General features: G+C 31.9%; 1 protein-coding gene across 7 annotated transcripts; it reads left to right on the top strand.

Annotated features, from left to right (window-relative positions):
• On the top strand, positions 1-12,059 carry LOC143240723 (molybdate-anion transporter-like). 7 transcript variants are annotated; one of them, XM_076483655.1, is made up of 3 exons: positions 8-119; positions 5,413-5,506; positions 8,395-12,059. In XM_076483655.1, the coding sequence occupies exons 2-3, from the start codon at positions 5,459-5,461 to the stop codon at positions 9,757-9,759; spliced, it is 1,413 nt and encodes a 470-aa protein (XP_076339770.1). In that variant the 5' UTR covers positions 8-119; positions 5,413-5,458; the 3' UTR covers positions 9,760-12,059. The 7 variants fall into 7 exon arrangements, with proteins under 7 accessions (XP_076339793.1, XP_076339770.1, XP_076339777.1 ...); XM_076483662.1 differs by having other exon boundaries at positions 99-300; XM_076483671.1 differs by lacking the exon at positions 8-119 and adding an exon at positions 589-644.
• Positions 12,060-20,933: the final 8,874 nt, after the last annotated feature.

Here is a 20,933-nt window from a genome sequence, read left to right as displayed (position 1 = left end):
GGAATACAAAGTAAACACATTTATGAAAATACCTTCCATACGATAATATATTTTGCGACGTGTACGTTTTGCTTGAGCTTGAAAAATATTTTAGAAGTAGAAGAGCAAGTGAGATACAAGTAGGGGTTGGAACTGGATTTTATATTTTTTTATTTATTTGAAACAAAAATATCCTCGTAGTTTCAATTTGTGTTTTATTAATTTAATGAAAATGAGTTGAAAGTGAAATTGGCACATTTCTTTGAAATAAGATATGTGTGTTGTCCGTGGGTATGAAATCAGTAAAGTATTGAATTCGAAGTTAGTTATTCGTTTTTGGATTAACTGTTTGACATATTAACATTAAACAGCCTCTCACATTAAATAAGAAAGTTCGAAAACTTTAAATAAGTTTACTAACTTAAAGTCTAGATTTTAGTCTTGAATATAATTAAAATAATCTCTTAATAAATCTTAATAATATTAATATTATTACTATTAATATGCAAATAAGCAATCTTTGGCTAGCCCAATATTTAGGTTACAATGCTAATAGTATGATATACATATTTCATGTCATCAGATTAATGAAAAAAAAAAAAAAAGTTGATACAGATTTGAAAGCGGCATTATCGTTAGGACTTGCCTCGTGACGCCTTGTTTTGGTTAGTGATACAAATATTACGCAGAATGTATGCACAATGTTTCGTCGTGCATATATATATATATATATACACACACAGATTACCTTTGCTAAATTATTTAGTAAGAAAATTAACTAAACTTCAAATTTATTATGAAAAGTACTATTTCTTATATAGTTATTTAAACTCCTTTTTTATGTAGTATATTAAATAGTTACTTTAAAGTTACGCCCTAGATATTAATTTATATTAGTTTGTTTAGGATGCCTCTGTGACTTATTTTCTGAAAGAAAAGGCTTAATCTGAGTGTGTCTGCTAGAACTGTGACCCAGTGGTTAAGGAGATCAGTTTGTAATCTGAGGATCACTGGTTTGAATTGCTGTCACACCAAACATGCTTGCCCTTTCAACTGTGGGAGCATTATAATATGACAGTCAATTCCATTATTCATTGGTAAAAGAGTAGCCTAAGAGTTAGCAGTGGGTGGTGACAACGAGCTACCTTCCCTCTAGTCTTCACTGCTAAATTAAGGATGGCTAGCAAAGATAGCCTTCTGTAGCTTTGTGCAAATTAAAAACACAAACAAAACACACACTGCCAGAACTTAATGTATGGCTAAGTGTAGAATGTTCAGAGATGGATGCATTGATACTGTTATTTGGTAATATATTTTAATATGCCCTTTTCTAGTGATCATGCATTATAATTATTTTACCTTTTTACAAAATAAAAGTTGTATACATGTGTATAGACAGGCTAGGTTCCTGGTGTCTGGACATCCAAATTTGTCAGATAGAAAAACATTTTCTAATTATAATTTGAGATATTTAGTAAAAAAAAAAAAAAACAATTGTGCATAAATGGCTACCATGTTAATAATAAGGATAAAACATTTAGTTACACATTTAAAATTATGCTGTATGGAAGAGTCATTTTTTGTCAGTTTCTATTAATAAAAGAGAGTGATACATGTGTGCTTGTAGCAAGCATGCACTAATGCATGCCTCATTATAGTTTTGCTTAGGTAAAAGTTAAAAAGTGATATACTGTAATAAATTTATGTTATCATTTTTTCTTTGGAATTGAAGTTAATACATTGCAGATGAAGTGAGTGTTATTGCCCATTATGCATATATTAATGGCTTCTACATAGTGCTTGTTAACTAATTGTAAATGATGTGAAATTCATGAAATAATTTGTTCAACAACCAATAAATGTCATAAAATTATTTCCTAATTTTCTTTTAATTATAACTAAATCAAACAAACTAACTGTTAGGTACTAAATACACAGTGTGAGGTTAGTTGAAAACAAACGAAAAAATGGTAATCAAATCATATATGAAACAAAATGATAATCCTACTTACACTAACATTTTGCATCTTTAACATACTTTTCACAAATGCATTTTGAACTAACAACTAGTGGTAACCCACTTTTTTTTTTTCTCTGCCTATGATTATATACAGCCATGTAAAAGAGAAAAAAAATAATTTCATCCTAGCAGTACATTGAACAACCTAACTTTAGTACAAGGAGATAAAGAAAAAGAAATTACATTTGAATTTCCTACAGAAATAATTAGTGCAGACAGAAAGTTAAGAACATCAGTAAGAATTATAGTGCATATAATTACCTAACTTGTCATTCTCAAAGGTTTATAGTTATCCAATAGAGACAGCAATTGGCAATTTTTAATCTGACTAATGTGAATTAAATATTGGTGTTCTCATACTATAAAGTAAAGACATTTTTCAAATATATTGAGAATGATGTTATATCATTCACAAAACCATATATTATAAAGCTGTAACTTATATTTCAGTTTATAAAAAGTTTTGTGTTTTTGTTGTAACAGATTTTCAGAATGACTTTACCATGTTTGATTTTCCTCATATGCTCATCAATAGAAAACTTGTCTGTTGTTGTCACTTGATATTTATTTTGTTTCTCTCAGTTGTAAGATTTAAATCCAGAACTGTTTGACTATAAGTGTGTATTCTACCAGCTAAGCTAAAGGGCTAACCCACAGTCCAACCTTCTTCACTAAAATTAGCCTGTAATACAAGATTTACATCACCTAAAACTCTCAGTTTTTAAATCTGAAATAGCATTTTACAGCATTACATTATCGTATTTGTTCCTAGTCTTTTTATATTGTGTATCCTCAGTCAAAATTTTCAGTTATTGACGTAACTTTGACACTCCAAAGTGGTACAAAAGGAAATTAGAGTGGCTTATATTAAAAACAAAATAGATTATCAAAAGTAGTAATTTTGAGTGAGTCAACAGTTGATAGCTATTGAGTGCTGACTGGAGGAGTTCATTGTTAGCTTACAGACTGGCCTCCTGTTTATAAGTATAAGGTGTTACAAACCACTGCCCTTTCTAACTAAAAACATCCCAAACAATAACTAATATGAGATAAAAGTTGAGGAAAGGGAACCTGCTGAAGCATCTAGATCCTCCCATTAACTAAAGTAAACTTTAAAAATTAAAATAAAATATTTAAATCCAGCCATTATCATTCAGTTATTTATCAATCCTTGAAGTTTACTTTATCCACTATACCTTAAGGCAATCAATTCCAAAGGCCAGCTACCCAGAAATAAATCTTTCTTAGTTGAAGGTGACTCCTACCTTGCCAAAATTTATATTTATGTCCCCTAGTCATATCATTTTCATCATTACATATGAATACATGTCACTTTGTGAATAAACATTTTATGGTTCATATTTTCACATTGAGTCTGCAAAATGTACACCACAATAAAACTTAATTATCTCAGGCCCTTACTCCTGACAGAGATTGAAAGAAGCACTGAAACTGTTGTTGAATAATCAAAGGATAATGTATTAAAGTTAGTAACACTATAGTATTGGTGACCTGTTGTTATAAGTATTGATAGGAACAAAGGTTCCAAAACAAACCTCTAGGAGAAGTACTAGTTGCATTTCTTAAACCATAGAATTGCCAATTTAAAAATTCATATTCAGTTTTCTATTTTTCAAATATTAAAAATATAAAGATCTCACATTATAAGTATTTTATGCAACAACTTCTTTTCAGAAACTTTATGAAAACTAAAATAAGTATCTGCCAGGGTACTATTGTAAATAAAAATAGATCTTCAGTTAAAAAATTAACATTGCTGAAGCAAACTAATGATTTTAGAAACATTAATGCTTTGTAATTTTTCTAAGTTATTTGTAACAGTAGACTCTCATCTTGTTATTAGAAGTAAAGCTGAAAGGTGTAATTTTTTAAATCTATCTTCAATTGACTTTTCTTAAACAGTGATCATATTGTTTATTTTACAGTGATCAGAAATTTCTCCATTCACCATAACCATTTGAAAGAAAATAGTTATATATTCCATTTCCTTTTAACAATTCTGTTTTCAAGGTTTTTGAAATGGAATCATGAAATCTAGGAACTTTCAGTAATGTTTTCCTTATTTACCAAAACATTTTGAAGAATGATTATTTCCTTACTGTTTTGAACCAATTTAAAAGTAAAATCTTAATTTGTTTACCATCTTGAGTATCGAAATCATTTTTTACAGTTTTAAGAAACCTCATATCTTCTAATGAGTAAGATATTATTCTTAATTATAATCCTTTTTTGTCAGTATTGTTATTTTAACATCTGCTAATGTTAACCTCTCAAAACATTACCACTTCACTGCCAAAAACAGCATGTATAGAAGCATTAAAACAAATCACCAAACATATTTTTTTTTAGATTTGCAATAATATGTCTCTTCAAAGCATTTTGTTCATCTTTGATAAACAGAATAATATCTACCCTTGTTTTGTTCTCACAGCCCCTAAGAAAAAATTGCACAATCCTGAAATACCATGTTATACTTTCAATCCAAGAAACTTGTAGTTATACAGATTTCTTCCAAAATGTTTTAAAAACCTTGTTTTTAAGTATTTTGTTGCAATGACTTTGCACATCCATCTTTAAAGACAAGTTGCAGTCATAGCAAACCAGAAGCATGTCTGTTGGGGTGTGGGGGCAGACCTCTATTAGAGAGTCCTATTCATCAGCAGCAGCAGTCTAAAATATATCTTTTTTTTTTTCAATTTATTATGAACTTACATGAACGTTAATTTTTCTGCCTCCCCTAACTAACTCTTTGATCCTTATGCCCTTTTCCCCAACAAAACAAAATAACAGGAATATAGTGAACTGATTCCTTTATATTGATTATTAAATAAACTCTACTACAGTAGTTGAGAACTTCATCAAGTATTTTTATTTTTGTTCTGGCTACTTTTTGTATATATTATATAGATAATTCTTCCAAGCTTTTTAAACCTGTGATTTTATTTCTTTACATGTCCCTTACTTTAGAGTTTGTTAATGAATGAAAAACTCACCAGGGTTTCTGCAGCTGCTTTCTTTAAATATTTTGATTACATAGTCATACATAGCTAAACTTTCCTTTGATTCATCACAAATATCATTAGAACAAGCATTATTTTTAGTATCTGTGACTGAATTAACTTCTATCTACAATATTCTATACATTATCAAGTATTACACTCAAGTTTTAATCTTTTAGTTGGTTTCTTTATAAACAAACCTCTGAATTTTCCTTCCCTTTCACCTTCCTTAAAATAACAGAAACAACTGTGTCATTATAACAAATATCTTAATCTGTTGTACTAATGCATCTGAACTTATGCCTTTAAATTTATTTTTCTTGTTTCCTTAAGAATTGCCTTGAATGATAATTTGATCTTGGCTGAAACGGTATTTCTTCTTTAACATCACAGATCTTAAATCTTTACTAACATCTGGGTTCTAATTGTTTGAGAGAAGATGACAGATACAAGCCTTAACCTGACATTTCAAGATTTCAGTACAGTGGTAGGCCTTTCTTTGTTTTTTATTAAATCCTTGTGTAATTAAGAATTTTTTGATACACCTTAGGTATATTTGTAGAAAAAAATTTATATCATATGTGATCAACATTCATTTGAAATCCACAAACATACTTTAAACAAATTTGTATTATTTACTCATAATTGTATCAGATACACATGCTCAAATTATTGTTCAATGCTCGTCTATCTAGTTTGCTACACATAACTCCCATTAGTATTGCTGTTTAGTGGCATATATTATAATTATATGAACTGTGTTTTTATGTCAGTATAATATTTTTTTATAGCCAGGTTTTGCAGGTTTCATGTAAAAACTTAATGTCATAAGCTCAATTGTGGCATTTTACCAGATATCAAATAGTTTTAGGTAGACTACTAAAAAAAACTAATAGTGGTGTGACTTGTATTCCTTTATTTCTTCATTGTTACTTTTATTAACAATATGGTTAATGAATCTATTTTTTTATTTGTATTTTCGTAAGAAACATAACATACTGACAGACTTCATTATTACTTTTTATTATAGTTCTTTTCTCTGCAGAAAATAAGAAATTTTAACTTATCATTATGAGATATCCATTCCATTAAATATCTTTCACTTGAACCCTTTCTACTAAGTCAGTATCTTTTCTTTGATAAGGAAGCTAAAACTGCACTTAATTCTAAGTGAGACCTAACTGTTTATTTCTGTAGAAAGAAATATCTTTTATTATCTTAATTGCCAGCAACAAAATTCTTGCTTTGACAGTTCAAGTGGCTTGTCTGTCACTGTGCAATGGTTTTATTCTTGATTGATTTAAACATATGTCAAAATTATGATAACTGAAATTCATTACTTTACATTTGCTGTAATTAAAAGTCATTTTTCCAGTTATTTGTCTGACTTACCAACTGATCCAAGTCATTCTTTAATAGCTCAGTGGTGCTTGGAATACCCAGGACTTTAAGCATCAGCAACATTAATCAGTTGATTTATTAGTATTATGTAAAGTAGAAAGCATAAAGACCCAAGCACTGAAGTGATGGATGTTATTTATAACACCTTTTGTTTTCTTTCATTTAACCACTCAGTTAATTAGTCTTTTTCCAACCCCTGCCAGTGTGCATTGAAGTTGCATTGTTGATGCTACATCATGCAGTTGATCCAAAATTATATAGCCATCATGACTTGCAGGCATTAATAAATGAGAAATAAACATGGAAAAAAAAGTTATATAATGTGATACAACCTGTACTTGCTTTACTTTACTAAAAGTACCTTATTAAGCTTACAAAATAACCCTAACTTCTTAAACCTTATTCAGAAGATGAATTTATTAGCTAGCTTTTTTATCCAGTTCTCTTTAATGTTGTACAGAAAGTTTAGTGCCAAATTTATCATTTAAATAAGCTTGTGAGAGGAATGTTGTTTTAAAATTATGTAAGATTAGTAAGGTACTCTTATGTGGTATTTTAAGGTAAACCTTATTTCCTGTAAGAATAAGATAGGCTTACAAAATAATGGGATGTTTATTGAGATATTTACTTTGAAGTAATTCTTTATACCATGTCTTACTGAGTTCATGCCCAGTTGTCCAAACACAAATATACATTTAGAAAGAGCAGCCTATATTTAAACAAACAAACACAGTGAAAAATGCTTCTCTACTTCCTACAACGTTAGCTTTGGGATTGCTTCTAGTTTACTTGGTCACAGTCTTATACTAGACTTATTACTGATATCCTGTTTCTGAATGAAAAGATTTCAACTTCACATCACATTTATTCAGTGTGACTAGCTCTTTCCATGCCTGATCATTCCTGATGAAACATAAGGGAGATCATATCAACTCTTTTTACCATGGGAGGACAAAGTTGCTACTCTAAGTAAATGGCAGAACAAGAGTTAGCTAGAGTAAAATTAACTTAAGTACATTCTTGATCAATGTGTTAGGTGGAAACTATACACACCTATAAAAATAACAAATTTTTAAAAAATTCCTGTATTAATACAAGTTTGAAAACACATGGTAATAGTACAAGCTGTAGCACTAATTTCATCACTAAAGTAACCTAATTTAAAATATGTCTGCTTTCAAAGAGATTGCATAATTCTAACCTTTGTGGCAGGAAAGTTTTATGCTGGCAGTGTATTAGGTTAAACAGAATCTAAGTAGAAGTGAGTATTTTTCATAATATCAAAATATTTCATGAAAATAATAGGCCATTAGTACTATTAAAGTCTAAAATACTTCAATCCTGAAAGTGAAAGCCTGTAAACTAATAAAAATATTTCTGTGCCTTTGTGTTTCTATGCTATAAGTGCATTTCTCTTATTCCATGTTTTTAGATTTATAACTTCAGTGATATTTATTCTTTTTGTTAAACCTCCTACACTCATAGGTTTGGGTTGATTTTCCTTTAAAAGGTTAAAAAAGGCTTTTGCAATTTACCCAATTATTTTAACAATTTTTCTGTTGTTGTTTTTTCAAGTGAGTAAAGTAGGCTTTGAGTTTTACACTTAAGTCAGTTTAGCGTATTTTAAGTCAATGTGTAATATTCTGAAACTTTTGTAGTCTAGAGAAGTTAGTACTTTCTGAAATATACGTGTTGGAATTTTGAAATACAATTTTAATTTTTATTAAGTATATTTTTTAGTGACTGTATCATTTCTATTTAGATGTTTGTATAGATATTCAGGAAAAAATAAAGCAAGTTGGATAATGCACATATATTCCAACATGTTTTAAAAAAATGAGGGTGGGGATATGAGACTCTTGGTTACTAACATTCTTCAAAATATTTGGTTTTTTATGGTTAATTCATTTCTAACTAATGCAATGGTATGCTAATTATATGATATAATACTTAATTCTTTTAAATTTTTTTTAGAAAATGTCTGAAGGAGAAAGGTGGTTGGCATCTATGACATACCTCCTCTTCATAGCCCTTGCCATTGTGTGTTTGTTTTTGCAGTACCTGGCACAACGCACTAAATCCCAAGTGTCCTCAGGAAACAACAAACACTTTCTACAATTCCAAAAAAAGTACTTCTGGGTTTATTTTCTAGCTTTATTTGGAGACTGGCTTCAGGGACCTTATGTCTACAAGCTCTACAGTCACTATGGATTTGTTGAATCTCAGATTGCAATGTTGTATGTGGTGGGGTTTGGTGCAAGTGTTTTGTTTGGAACAGGAACAGGAGCTCTTGCTGACCGATTTGGACGGAAGAAAATGTGTATATGTTTTAGTGTCATGTATTCTCTGTGTTGTTTAACAAAACTTTCCTCAAATTATTATGTATTAATGCTTGGTCGTTTTTTGGGTGGGATTTCAACTTCTTTACTCTTTTCAACCTTTGAATCTTGGTATGTTTATGAACACACACAAACTTATGATTTTCCTACTGAATGGATTTCAGTAACATTTTCTAAGGCCACTTTTTGGAATGGCATTCTTGCTATTAATGCTGGTGTTGTGGCTGACCTGACTTCTGAGTGGCTTGCATTTGGTCCTGTTTCTCCCTTTATTGTTGCCATTCCATTTCTTCTTCTAAGTGGGGTTCTAGTTGCACAGATGTGGAATGAAAACTTTGGTGACAAAACTACACATTCATTTAAAGCTTGTATGGAAGGTTTGAGCTTGATTCTCATGAATGAGAAGATTTTGCTGCTAGGTATTGTTCAGTCAGTGTTTGAAAGTGCTATGTATATTTTTGTCTTTCTTTGGACACCCATTCTTGATCCTGGAAAACCTCCTCTTGGGATGGTATTTTCAGTTTTTATGATTTGTATAATGATTGGGTCATCATTGTACCAGTTGCTTTCTGCTAAACACATGTCTTCTGAGAAGATTCTTACTGTAGCTGTATTCATGTTTTTCTTTTCATTGTGTTTGTGTGTTATATCAACAAATCCACATGATCCAAAACTTATGCTTTCTTTTATAGCATTTTTGGTAATAGAAATTTCCGTTGGATTATACTTTCCATCCATGAGTTATCTTAAAAGTCAAGTGATCCCTGAATCACATCGTGACAACATTATGAACTGGTTTAGAGTGCCGTTGAATATTATTACTTGTCTAGTACTTCTTTGGCTACATACAGAAGATAGTAAGGCAGGAAATCGTATCATCTTTGTTGATTGTTCCCTTATGATGTTTATTGGTACTCTTGTAATGTGGAGATTAGATGCCTTGTTGTCTCATGAAGATGTGACAAAAGGTGGCAAATCTAGTTTTCAAGAAGAGGTCTGACCTTTCAGTTTGTTCCAACACAAGTAAAATTCCCATCTGTTTTTCCACATTTTTTCAAACACTTTGGTATCTAGTCCAATTCCTTCTCACAATGTATTTCAGTTTTACCTTTTCACACAAAATTTTGAGATTTTTTGATAGGGTTTACCATTTTGAGTTCATTTTTGTAGAACTGTCATTCGAACTTTTCATCAACTTCAGCATAATTTTGTTCATTTGAACAAATGTATTGTACTGATAACATTATGAATGACAATGTACAAGGTGCCTGCATATGTATTTATTTAAGTTTGTGTTAATTGCAACATTTTAATCATATAACCTGGCACTTCCTGTTTTCTTTATCAGAAACTTCACTTTTTTTTTTGAATAAGGTTAACCTTTGGTTTAAGCTCTGTGATTTGATTTTGTTAGTGTAATTTTGATATCTGTGATATGTGTATGTTAGTTTATTTTTAATAAATGTTGTGCATCACTGTATACCAGGAATATATTCAAGGTTATATAAAGTTTAAATAATGTTGTAAATATCACCTGTTTTGGTACATTTAAGAGTGGATGCTTCATCCATTATAAAAATGCACAGTGTTTCAAGAAATATTGTACTTTTATTACTCTAATAATGTTACTTCCTTTCTTATACAGTAATGAATTTAAGTAACAGAAAACTTTTTTTTATTATTTGTAATTTTACTATTGACTTTCAGTTTTGTTAGCAGAACTTAATGTTGACTAATGCTTGTTTACTCTAAATGAGAATGTATGTGTTGATTTTAGAATTCCTGAAGTACACACATAAATCAGTAGGCTGAGATTTTGTGACTTTTTCTTAACATGCTCATCATTTTTAATATACAAATTTTGATTCAAAATTCAAAACTATAGATTATTTTTTAATTACAAAATATGTTAATACTGCTTTATTAATTTACCAACAATAAATAGCTTTTTCTAGGGAAAAAAATTACTTTGACTATGAAATGCTTAGCTTGCCTTGAATATTTACTTTTTTATTACAGTTTCAACATTTAATTAACCAGTTTTTCAACAAACTGTGTTGGTACTTGCATAACTGCAAAGAAAATAGATGTTATAAACAGAATTTAGGTTTCAAATAGTTTTTATGGATCTTCTAATGCATATGGGAAGTTAACAAGATTTTATTTGTGGATTGGAAACAGTAAAATTAAAATTAATAACCAGGATAAAAAAAACAAGAGCTCAAAACTATTAAAACAAGAACACATTAAAAAACAATAGAATATAATAAGTGAACAAAAAAAGAAAACAAATAATAGGAGAACAAGATCCTTACAATTTAGGGCATCATTATGCTGAAGAGTAATAAACATATGTCAGTATTGTATGACATTTAAGTGTTAATTTGGAACAAAACGGCAGCCATTATAAAAGGTGGTTCTGAAGTTATATTAAAAAGTTGTAATTTTTATAATGTAGGGAAGGCAATGCCACTTGTCTGCCAGATGGTCTGTATGTGTATATTTTGACAGGTGTTACTATATAGTTTGTCACACATAGCCACTGTTTCTTCCTCCTTAGTTTTTAAAATCTTTCATTATCAATTCATAAAACTGTTTGAAACTTATTAAGACTATAAAGCATGGAAATAGCATTTCTTCTAAATGTCATAATGCTTTTTCTAACAGATTTTACTCTACTTGAATAAATATGTAATTGTTTTTAGTATAAATGCATATAAAGACGTACATTAGAAAAAGCATGCAAATATTTATGCTTCATTGCCAAATTGATTTGTAATTTGTTTTATAACCTGGGTTTCCTTTATAATTATCTATGAAGTAAAACATTTCATGATCTCTGTGCTCTAGATTATATATTAGGAAATATTTAAACATCGTCACTTGATGTTCATTTACAATAAATAAAGTAAAATAAAATCAGGATATCCAGATAAAAATGTGCAGTGTATTTCTGTAATAATGCCAATGAATTGTTCATCAAAACTAGATATTTAAATGTAAGCTAAATAATTGTTGAATTATTACAGTATGATTTTTCAGGGAAAGTAATTATATACAAAGCATTTTTCTGTTTATTTTATTAGCTTAAAAATAACTAATTTTTGCACAACAAAGCACCAGAATATATAGTTGCATATTACAGTTTGTGTTTGTGAGAGGATATTTTTATTTGGAAACATAATTCAAGTTACATTTTTATTAATATACTATTTGATGATATTAAATATGAGGATTTTTGGTTTTATAATCCAATGTTCAGATATGTTAAATGTTTAATAAAAAGTTTGTTAGAGTGAAGTTGCTTCATCTTGTTGCACTAATTTTTAACAAAATTTTCTGAAGACTTAAGTCATCAAAACTATCTAATGTGGTTAGGCAAAAGTAGAGTGAAAAACAGAGGAATCACACCACTATTATATGAGATCTGGACTCTAGTGAAAACATACTCAGTTGTTTAATTTTCTCTTGATGTAGATACCTGGTGGTTTGGTCACTAGTTCTGCAATCTGCTTGTTGAAGGGTTAAATTCTGTTACTGAACATGCTCACTCTTCCAATTGTGAGAGCATTATAATCAGATAGTTAATTCCACTGTTCATTGGTAAAGAGTAATCCAAGAGAATATAGTGTTGACTAGTTGCCTTTTTCATAGTCTCTCACTTTAAAATTAGGGATGACAAGTGCAGTTATCCCTGAAGTAGGTTTATGTGAATTTTGACATATATTAAAACTTTTATTTAGTCAGTAATTATTCTATTAGGACTTACATTTGTGCCATTTTTAAGAGATTCATTGTCCTTTTTTAAATAAGCAGACCAAAACTATTACTTTTAATAATGTGTAACCAGAACCTGATAGTGATGATAATCTCTTGATCTCAAAGTTTGAGTACATTAAAGCATAGTCTGCAGTTTCTAGTGATAATCACACTTTTCTCAGAAGATGTATACCCATTTTTTTTTCTGTTTTTAAAACATCAACATTCTTCTTCCACAACTGGTATGCTTATTGTGAACCTTTCCATGACTTTTTCGAAGATTGAAATACGTTTCATGCAAACACCTTTCCTGAACCACCTAAATAACACCACTGACTTTCTTGACAAGCTATATGAACACGGTTTACAAATGAATTCAAACAATATTCTATTTATACTTGATTTAATCTCTTTATATATTTATATATACCCTTCCATTCTGATAGTAGCAAGTTTCATAATTAAGTTTATACTTCCTACACTTTCTACTACTAATGATATCCATATACATAAGTCTTCAAAAATTCTCTTTAGTTTTTTCTCGCCAACAGTTTAACTTTCTTTAAACCAAAGACATTGCTATGGTCAACAATATTGTTATTGTTTTGGCCTCTGTCTTTATGCATTTCTTTGAACCATCAACTCTTACTCATTGGAATTTTGAAATTAATCTTGAACCAGCTAGGTGATACAGATATATGGAATTGTATATTCTCTTCTGGTTTGAAATTTGTTAAATTCCTTAATAATCAACACCCTGACAGAAAGCTCACTCATACACATACTGATAATGTGCAGAGGTCTCTACCCTTTCTTGATATCAAGGTCATTGTTCAAAACTGCAAATGTATTACTATTATATGCACCAAGCCAGCTACCAAATGCAGTATCATTATTGGTCAGCTTATTATGATTGGAAAACACCTGCAACACCATGGATGGTAAAACTCAAGCTATGATGAAACTTCAAAAGCTACTGTTGATAAGTGGTTATCCATATAGTTACATTAATAAGACATTCCACAAACTTGACACACAAGAGTCTAACACACAACAAAAAAGAAACCACCATATCAAAACACTGTCTCATGGAGTATGTCCCTTGTGAATAAACATTTAACTACTTGTCTTTTTCAAGTGATTAGAAGATCTAGTTTGAAAATATGCATCAAACAAAAACCTGGTAAAAACTAAAGGATATACTTAGTCATTCATTCTTCAATAACAATCCATGCAAATCCAAAAAGTCCTTTGCTAAGGCTCAGAGAAATTCTGCACACTTAGTAACACGTCATCATCTGTAAAATGACACGTACACAGTGTTCTGCCATATAAGTAGGTGAATCTAGCTGCCCTATACATGATTGTTTCAAACAACACTGTGAGCCTTTACATCAAAAAAGCCACTACTCAACATTACATCAACATAAGTAGCATAATTAAGAACATCTCATCAGATCAAAAGTTTAGAAATTTATGACAACTTATGTGACAGAAATTTTAAGAATCTCTTTTAATTAGTTCAAAATCTCTTTCATTAACAGATGCATTTCCTGGCTCCAATAATACTCTTTATTATTTTGTTATTCTATTATTTTTATTTTTTTTATTTTAGCATCAGTTACTCTAACCTGTTCGATGATATATTTTATACACTTCACCATGCACTGTTCTATTATATTGTTGTATTGTTTTACATTATTTTCAGTCATTGTCATTCAAATCTGTTTTGTAACCATGACATTTATAGACCCTTGATAAAGGCATAAAGCAAAACATTTTTAAATAAATAAACTTTTATCAGAAGTGGTTTCTCCTCTTAAGTAAATGGTTTTATCTATCAGTCATTACTAAAATTTTTTTTTTAAATATTGCTTTTCCCTGAATATTAACAGAATTTTCTATTTATCTCACTGATGCTACATTCCCTCATTTTTACGTATCCAAAACTGAAGCAATTTTGTTGCTCAAAGTAACAAAACCAAACTACTTATTTTCTTTAAATCTGTATTCTGATTGGACTCTTAAAAATGTTCTTACATCTTTGCTAGAGGAGATAAAAGATTCCTCTTCCAACATTCTCTTTTCATTTTGTTGGTTCAAGAAAAACATACATTATACTTTAGTTTTAAGGGGTGCCAAAGTTACATGAAGATTGTTTGTTTGTTTTCGAATTTCGTGCAAAGCTACATAAGATCTATCTGTGCTAGCCATCCCTAATTTAGCAGTGTAAGACTAGAAGGAAAGCAGTTAGTTATCACCACCAACTCTTGGACTACTTTTTTACCAATGAATAGTGGTATTGACCATCACATTATGATGCCCCCACAGCTGAAAGGGTCAGCATGTTTGGTGCAATGGGGATTCGAATCCGTGGCTCTCAGATTACAAGTTGAATGCCTTCACCCACCCAGCCATGCTGGGCGATTACATGAAGAAAACTAGTTTGTCTGCATAGACTTCTGTGCTCTCAGGTTATGATATTGTATTTTAAAACCAGTGAGAAAAGGTTTTTCAAAATTATCATCATATTTCACAATGTATAGTACAGTAATGAGGAGGGGTGCACTGGATGTACACTTTTTGTTTAGCCAGAATGACATCATTGGTTCATGTCATCCTCTTCCTTCCCCTTAAGACTAAAGTTGATTTTTTAGTCACTACACTTGTCTGAGAACTGATAACAAAAAGGAACAACAAAAAAGTTTAGTGACTTGTTTGTTTGACTGTTATGGGGGGGGAGTGAAACAGAATGTGCATTGCACTAGGACTTCAAAGAACTTCTAACAATAGTATTTTCAATTTTAAATTATTACTTTTTCCAATGTAATTGTAATGTCTTATCTTTGAGTTGGCTCTTTTAAATTTATTGATGAAAATAATGCCAAGTGCAGTCCATATAATAATAATAAATTAGTTTTGTCCTTTTCTACCACTTGGCTTCACTTCTGCATTGTTATAAATTGTACCTATTAGTAAGTATATGTGGCATTCATATGGATATATTTTGCTAATGGTACTTTGACTAATGTAAGGAATTCAAATTACTTGTATAATTTCACAGGTGATTGATCCTGTAACTGGATGTGTGTGGTAACTAACGCTAATGCACATACTTCTAGACACTGCAGAGTTTCTCAATCAGTATATTCTTGAACTAATGTAATGTACTCTTAGCTAACATTCAGATTAAAACATCAAAATGTAGTTCACGAAACTACATCTTTCTGGAGTGTAAAGTATTTTAAACAGTCCTAATACAAAAAATAAAACAGCCCATTTAGTACTAGTTTTTGTGTTTTTCTTTTCTGAGGCTCTTGAGTTTCAAATGGAATGGCCTCTTGTCGTTTGTTATCATGGGAGAAGGTCTTCTTAGATAATGTTTGAGTTAATTCAGCAGCAGTGCCATTCTTGATGATTCTTTGGGAGTGAATTTGAAGGAACTATGAGCTCCTTGACAATCTATGTTTCTACTGGAAAATTCGTGCTATTGGTGTGATCTCTTTTTTTTTAAAAATATAATTTATATTATTACTCATAGCAAATCTGTGTTGTGTTACGTATAACTTTATTTTGAACGAGTCTCCGATTTATTATATACGTTACGTATTACAATCTCGCATAATAAAGAAATTTAAATTCGAGCTTAGTAGTTAAATAAATGTTAATATATATCTAATTTATGTTATTTGCCAACAATATTAATACACACAATTTTCTTTTTAAACATATATTTTAAAATACAATTAGTAACGGTTATTAGTAATATTTATTACAAATGATGACTTATATACGATCTTACAAAATATACTGAGTCTTATATTCCGTCTAGAATGGAATATTTTATCGGTGGTCCTAAGTCCACGAAGAGCAAAATAATTCCGAGTTGTATAATTGCCGTGGTGATGTAATTCGTAATGACGAGAAACCCAGTTCAAATAAAAATGTATTTCAGGACGGTCAGTTACAAACTCTCTCTTTGTTAACCTAAGAAGGTCGAAAAGTTGTTCTCTGCTTTATTAGTAAAATCGTTAGTACCCATACCAGCCGCCCTAAGATATATTTTTAATTCACGTGGGTTTTTCGTCAGCACGAATTAATTGAGTTGATATTGTTCCACCTCACATAATAAATGCTGGCGTCATGCTGGGTACAAGCTGACTCCTTCCAGCAAAGATATTTAATGTCTCCGTAGAAATACTAATATCCGAAGTTATTCACTCAGTTGAACGGTTTGTAATGTTCGAAATTTATAATGTTGCTGGTTAAATTATGTAGTTTTCCGATTAATAGGCATTAATCAAAATTATAGCTACCTAGACCTAAAGCAAACTGACTGTAGTTGTCCAATAATATTCTCTTTTCCTTCAACTATGCGCTTTTTATAAGAATCACGCGAATTTGTAAGACTATTGTTGGTTTTTACGCTTTCAAGAATTCCCTAAAAAATTCGAGAATAGGCGGCACATGCGCAACACACAGTCCAGAATATACGTTACAAACAAAAAGAAAACTACACGAAAACGAGTGTAGACACTAAAATGTATTTACAATCGCAAGTGCGTTCCAGTTGTTATTGTTATCATTTTCACGTTACCAACATATGCAACAGTGATGTGAGCAGGGGCGTAGATTTTTTGCAACCACTTATGTGGACTGTTCAATTTGCAAATTGGTTATCTCTGATTAAGTGAACCTGAAAGCTGTAAACATGCAGTCACAGAGTAATCTTGTTGCCACGATACTTCAAGGTTTCCATGTAGGTTTGTATAAGTGAGGTGTTGTGAACAGTTTTCAAAATGTTAAGAGAACAAAGACTAATGTGTCACAAATTAACTACAACATGAATTTATTCCTGCACACTGCACAGTATAAAAGATGGCCATTATACTTGACAAGGTTACTAATAACTTCATTGCATGAATTACGTTTTCAAATATTAATAAAATTAGTAATTACCCTTGATAAGTTTATATCTACTGAAAAACTGTTCATGTTGTTTGATAAAACTAATTAAAATGTCTTTGCGAACTCTTCAAAATTACACATCAATACAATATAGCACATAATTATTCATACTTTCCATTGAAGTAAGATTCATTTAGTCCTCTAGTCTACACGTTCTCAAACGTAGACCTCTTTTGTGATGATCTGTTTATAAATTCTTTCATAAGCTCTTCTATATTTATCTTGTCGACCTCATCTTTGTGAGTGTGACAAACTGCCACATGGTTGAGGCGACACTGAGACATAGTTGACCTTAACCACGTCTTCAAACGTCTTAATGCAGAAAAGCTGCGTTCACATTCGCAGCTGGATACTGGACATACAAGCAAAATTTTCATGAGAAGAAACACTTCACTAAAAATCTGCTGGCTTGTTTCATGCATTTTACAGTAAGCATCCTTCGCATCTTTCAGAGATACTGCTTTTCTTGTTCCTTTGAACTTGAGCAACTGAAACTCGAACCGTTGTGCAGAGATTTCTGGATAGAAGTTTATTACCGAGTTGTCAATCTTGCCAGATGTGATCATGTTCTCAAGTGCCAGATATTGCGTCAAGTCATTGTTGTCTGCATTGAATCTAGTAGTCAGATGTTCTATGACTGTGTCCACAAATTCAAAATATTGGCTTCTGTAGTAATCTCTAGCTGTTGCAGAATGGTGTGCTGAGCCATCACCTGTGATCCTTCTAGGGAGTCTGCGAATGCGTGTAGTTCAAAATTCCCAGATCTAGGGAAGTTACCTTTTTCTCAGCTTCATCATCTATCTTCTTGTAATTTTCCTCCGTTTACAATACCCGCAATTGCTCAACTGTCATTATATATGCTACAATCATGCCAGATACTGTCGCTGATTTTGTTTGGAATGCACGATTTAGTTCCTCTAATGCAGTGGTTCTTAACCTTTTTCAGTGTTTGCACCCCTTTCAAATCAGTAATCATTTCTCGCACCCCCTGGAAGCAAAAATGTTTCTTCTTAGGAGAAATATAAAGCATACTCTTATGTAAAAATATAGATTTGCTTTAATTATTCATGGACATCCTCGCACCCCTTGGGAATCATCTTCGCACCCCCTAGGGGTGCGGGCATCCCTGGTTAAGAACCCCTGCTCTAATGCAACTAATTGATACTGGCCCATCAACAATTCTAAAACTGTCTTTCCTTTGTCATATCTCTCCAGCAGACCTCGTGCTTTTTACTGCTACATCTGATTTTTCATTTGCTAATTCAGACAAAGAATCAACAATATCACTGTAGTGATCATTAGCACATGTAATTGCAGATAGGCGGCACAACCAGCGTGTTGGACACAGAGGGCGGATATATTTAACTGGACCATTGTGGCTGTCTGACGATACAATATTTTCAAAGATTGTCATGTATTTGCCAGACCTCTGAAGCAAGATACTAAGTTCATGTACCCACTGGATAGAATCTCGAACACATTCACAATCTTCAACTGCATGTTGTATTATTAAATTAGCCTCGTGTGCTCCGCAGTGAAAAAACAAAGCTGACGGTTGCTTCTCTTTTATTTTTGCCTGGCATCCACTGTACGCACCACTCATGCTAGCGGCTCCATCATAAGTTTGTGCTCTTAATCCTGACAGTGATAAATTGAGTCTAGTCAGTACATATAGTCGAGGATATTGTTTCACCAGTTGTATTGGAAACTCTGTACAAACCAAGAAATATCTCATAGACGTTATGGTTCTCATCTACGTATCGTACACATATTGCTTCCTGTTCAGTACCTGTAACATCATGAGTGCCATCAACCATTAATGCAAATATTTTACTTTGCTGCACTTCTTGTGCTACATTACTCAGTATTTGGTGGCTGAACATTTCTAGTATTTCATTCTGAGCCTGGGGTAATGTGAATGTGGCCGTCAACTCAGGAGCTTCATTAGCTGCAGGAAGTTCCCCTCCGTATCAGTATGTCTACGTAATGCTAAACCTTGACGCAGTAAGAAACGTAAACTTCTGAATATTTTGGCTAGACTTCTTTTGCATTCTTCCTGCTGCTTCTTTTTTTCTATCGTGTAGCTGAACAGTCACTGGAGTTACATCAAGTGAACTTTCTGGAGATATAGTGAATCTGTGCTGATAGGAGGATTGGTGTTCGTTGAATTTCTGTTTTGCCTTTTTCCAGTTGCAAAAACCGGTGGATATGAAGGTATATTCCACTGGCCTCTCCAATTTCCCTGTAAAAAGGCCTCTATTTTTCGTCTTGGCACAATGAAAGCATATGACTTTTTGAGTTTAATTGTCGAAGTGTAGCCATGGGAACTCATCAAACCACTTGTCCTGGAAGTTGATATTTTGAGATTTTGCTTTCTGTCGTGGTATTAGTTGTGCGTCTGGATGATATGGCTTTCCACACTGTATCTGTGGAGTGTCAGATTTTTCATTACTGCACAAACTTGTTTCACAACTATCTGGTGGTTCATGATGTGCAATAGTTGCACAAGTATTTTCAGATTCGTTCTCTGATGAACATGGTATTTCCTCTGTATGGCAAGTTTCTATTCCTTTGCTTGAGGTTGTTGGATTATTTGCATCTGCATTGTCACTTGTAGTACCAGTAACTGGCTTGCAGAACTGTCTAATATCAGACGCTTGCTTGTCATAATTAGAATCTGTTTCCCACATGACTCAACAGGCTAAAATACAGTGTTATTGAAAAACTCTAACGTACAACGAACGAAAATAGAACAGAATGGAAGTAGGACTGAACTGTACAATGTATTTAAGTCGAACGCGCGAACCTCACAGTGACTACCGAGCCGACTGACCACCTGGGCATCGCTGGTACAATAATGTGTGCTAGTTACAACACAAGTAATTGCAAGTTTCTCGAAAAATACTTAAACAATCACAAATATATTATATTCCTGTTAAAGCTCATCAAAAGGCAAACACGTTGTGATATAATGTCTATAAGCACGTCTATTAAATAAAAACACCTAAACAAAAACTAGCAATACATTTGGCCCGGCATGGCCAAGCGCGTTAAGGCATGCGACTCGTAATCTGAGGGTCGCGGGTTCGCATCCCCCGTTGTGCCAGACATGCTCGCCCTTTCAGCCGTGGGGGCGTTATAATGTTACGGTCAATCCCAGTATTCGTTGGTAAAAGAGTAGCCCAAGAGTTGGCGGTGGGTGGTGATGACTAGCTGCCTTCCCTCTAGTCTTACACTGCTAAATTAGGGACGGCTAGCACAGATAGCCCTCGAGTAGCTTTGTGTGAAATTCAAAAACAAACAAGCAATACAATTCGAGTGGAGGCTTCAGGTCGTTGAAATCGCTCCTTTTGTGTTCTAATTATACAAGAAAATAGAATATTTTTACTATCTATGATAAGACAATATATTGTTCTTTTACCATAAAGCACCAGCACTTTATTAGAG

Source organism: Tachypleus tridentatus, chromosome 2, assembly GCF_004210375.1.
Source record: "Tachypleus tridentatus isolate NWPU-2018 chromosome 2, ASM421037v1, whole genome shotgun sequence".
Lineage (NCBI taxonomy): Eukaryota > Metazoa > Arthropoda > Merostomata > Xiphosura > Limulidae > Tachypleus > Tachypleus tridentatus.
Note: the sequence above shows the minus strand (reverse complement) of the source record. Positions and strands in the feature narration are given on the sequence as shown.

Bases quoted from the DNA above. Each gene is read 5' to 3' on its own strand.
- LOC143240723 (XM_076483655.1), top strand. From the start codon at position 5,459: ATGACAGATACAAGCCTTAACCTGACATTTCAAGATTTCAGTACAGTG. The intron at 5,507-8,394 runs GTAGGCCTTTCT...AATTTTTTTTAG, and splicing joins TTCAAGATTTCAGTACAGTG to AAAATGTCTGAAGGAGAAAG.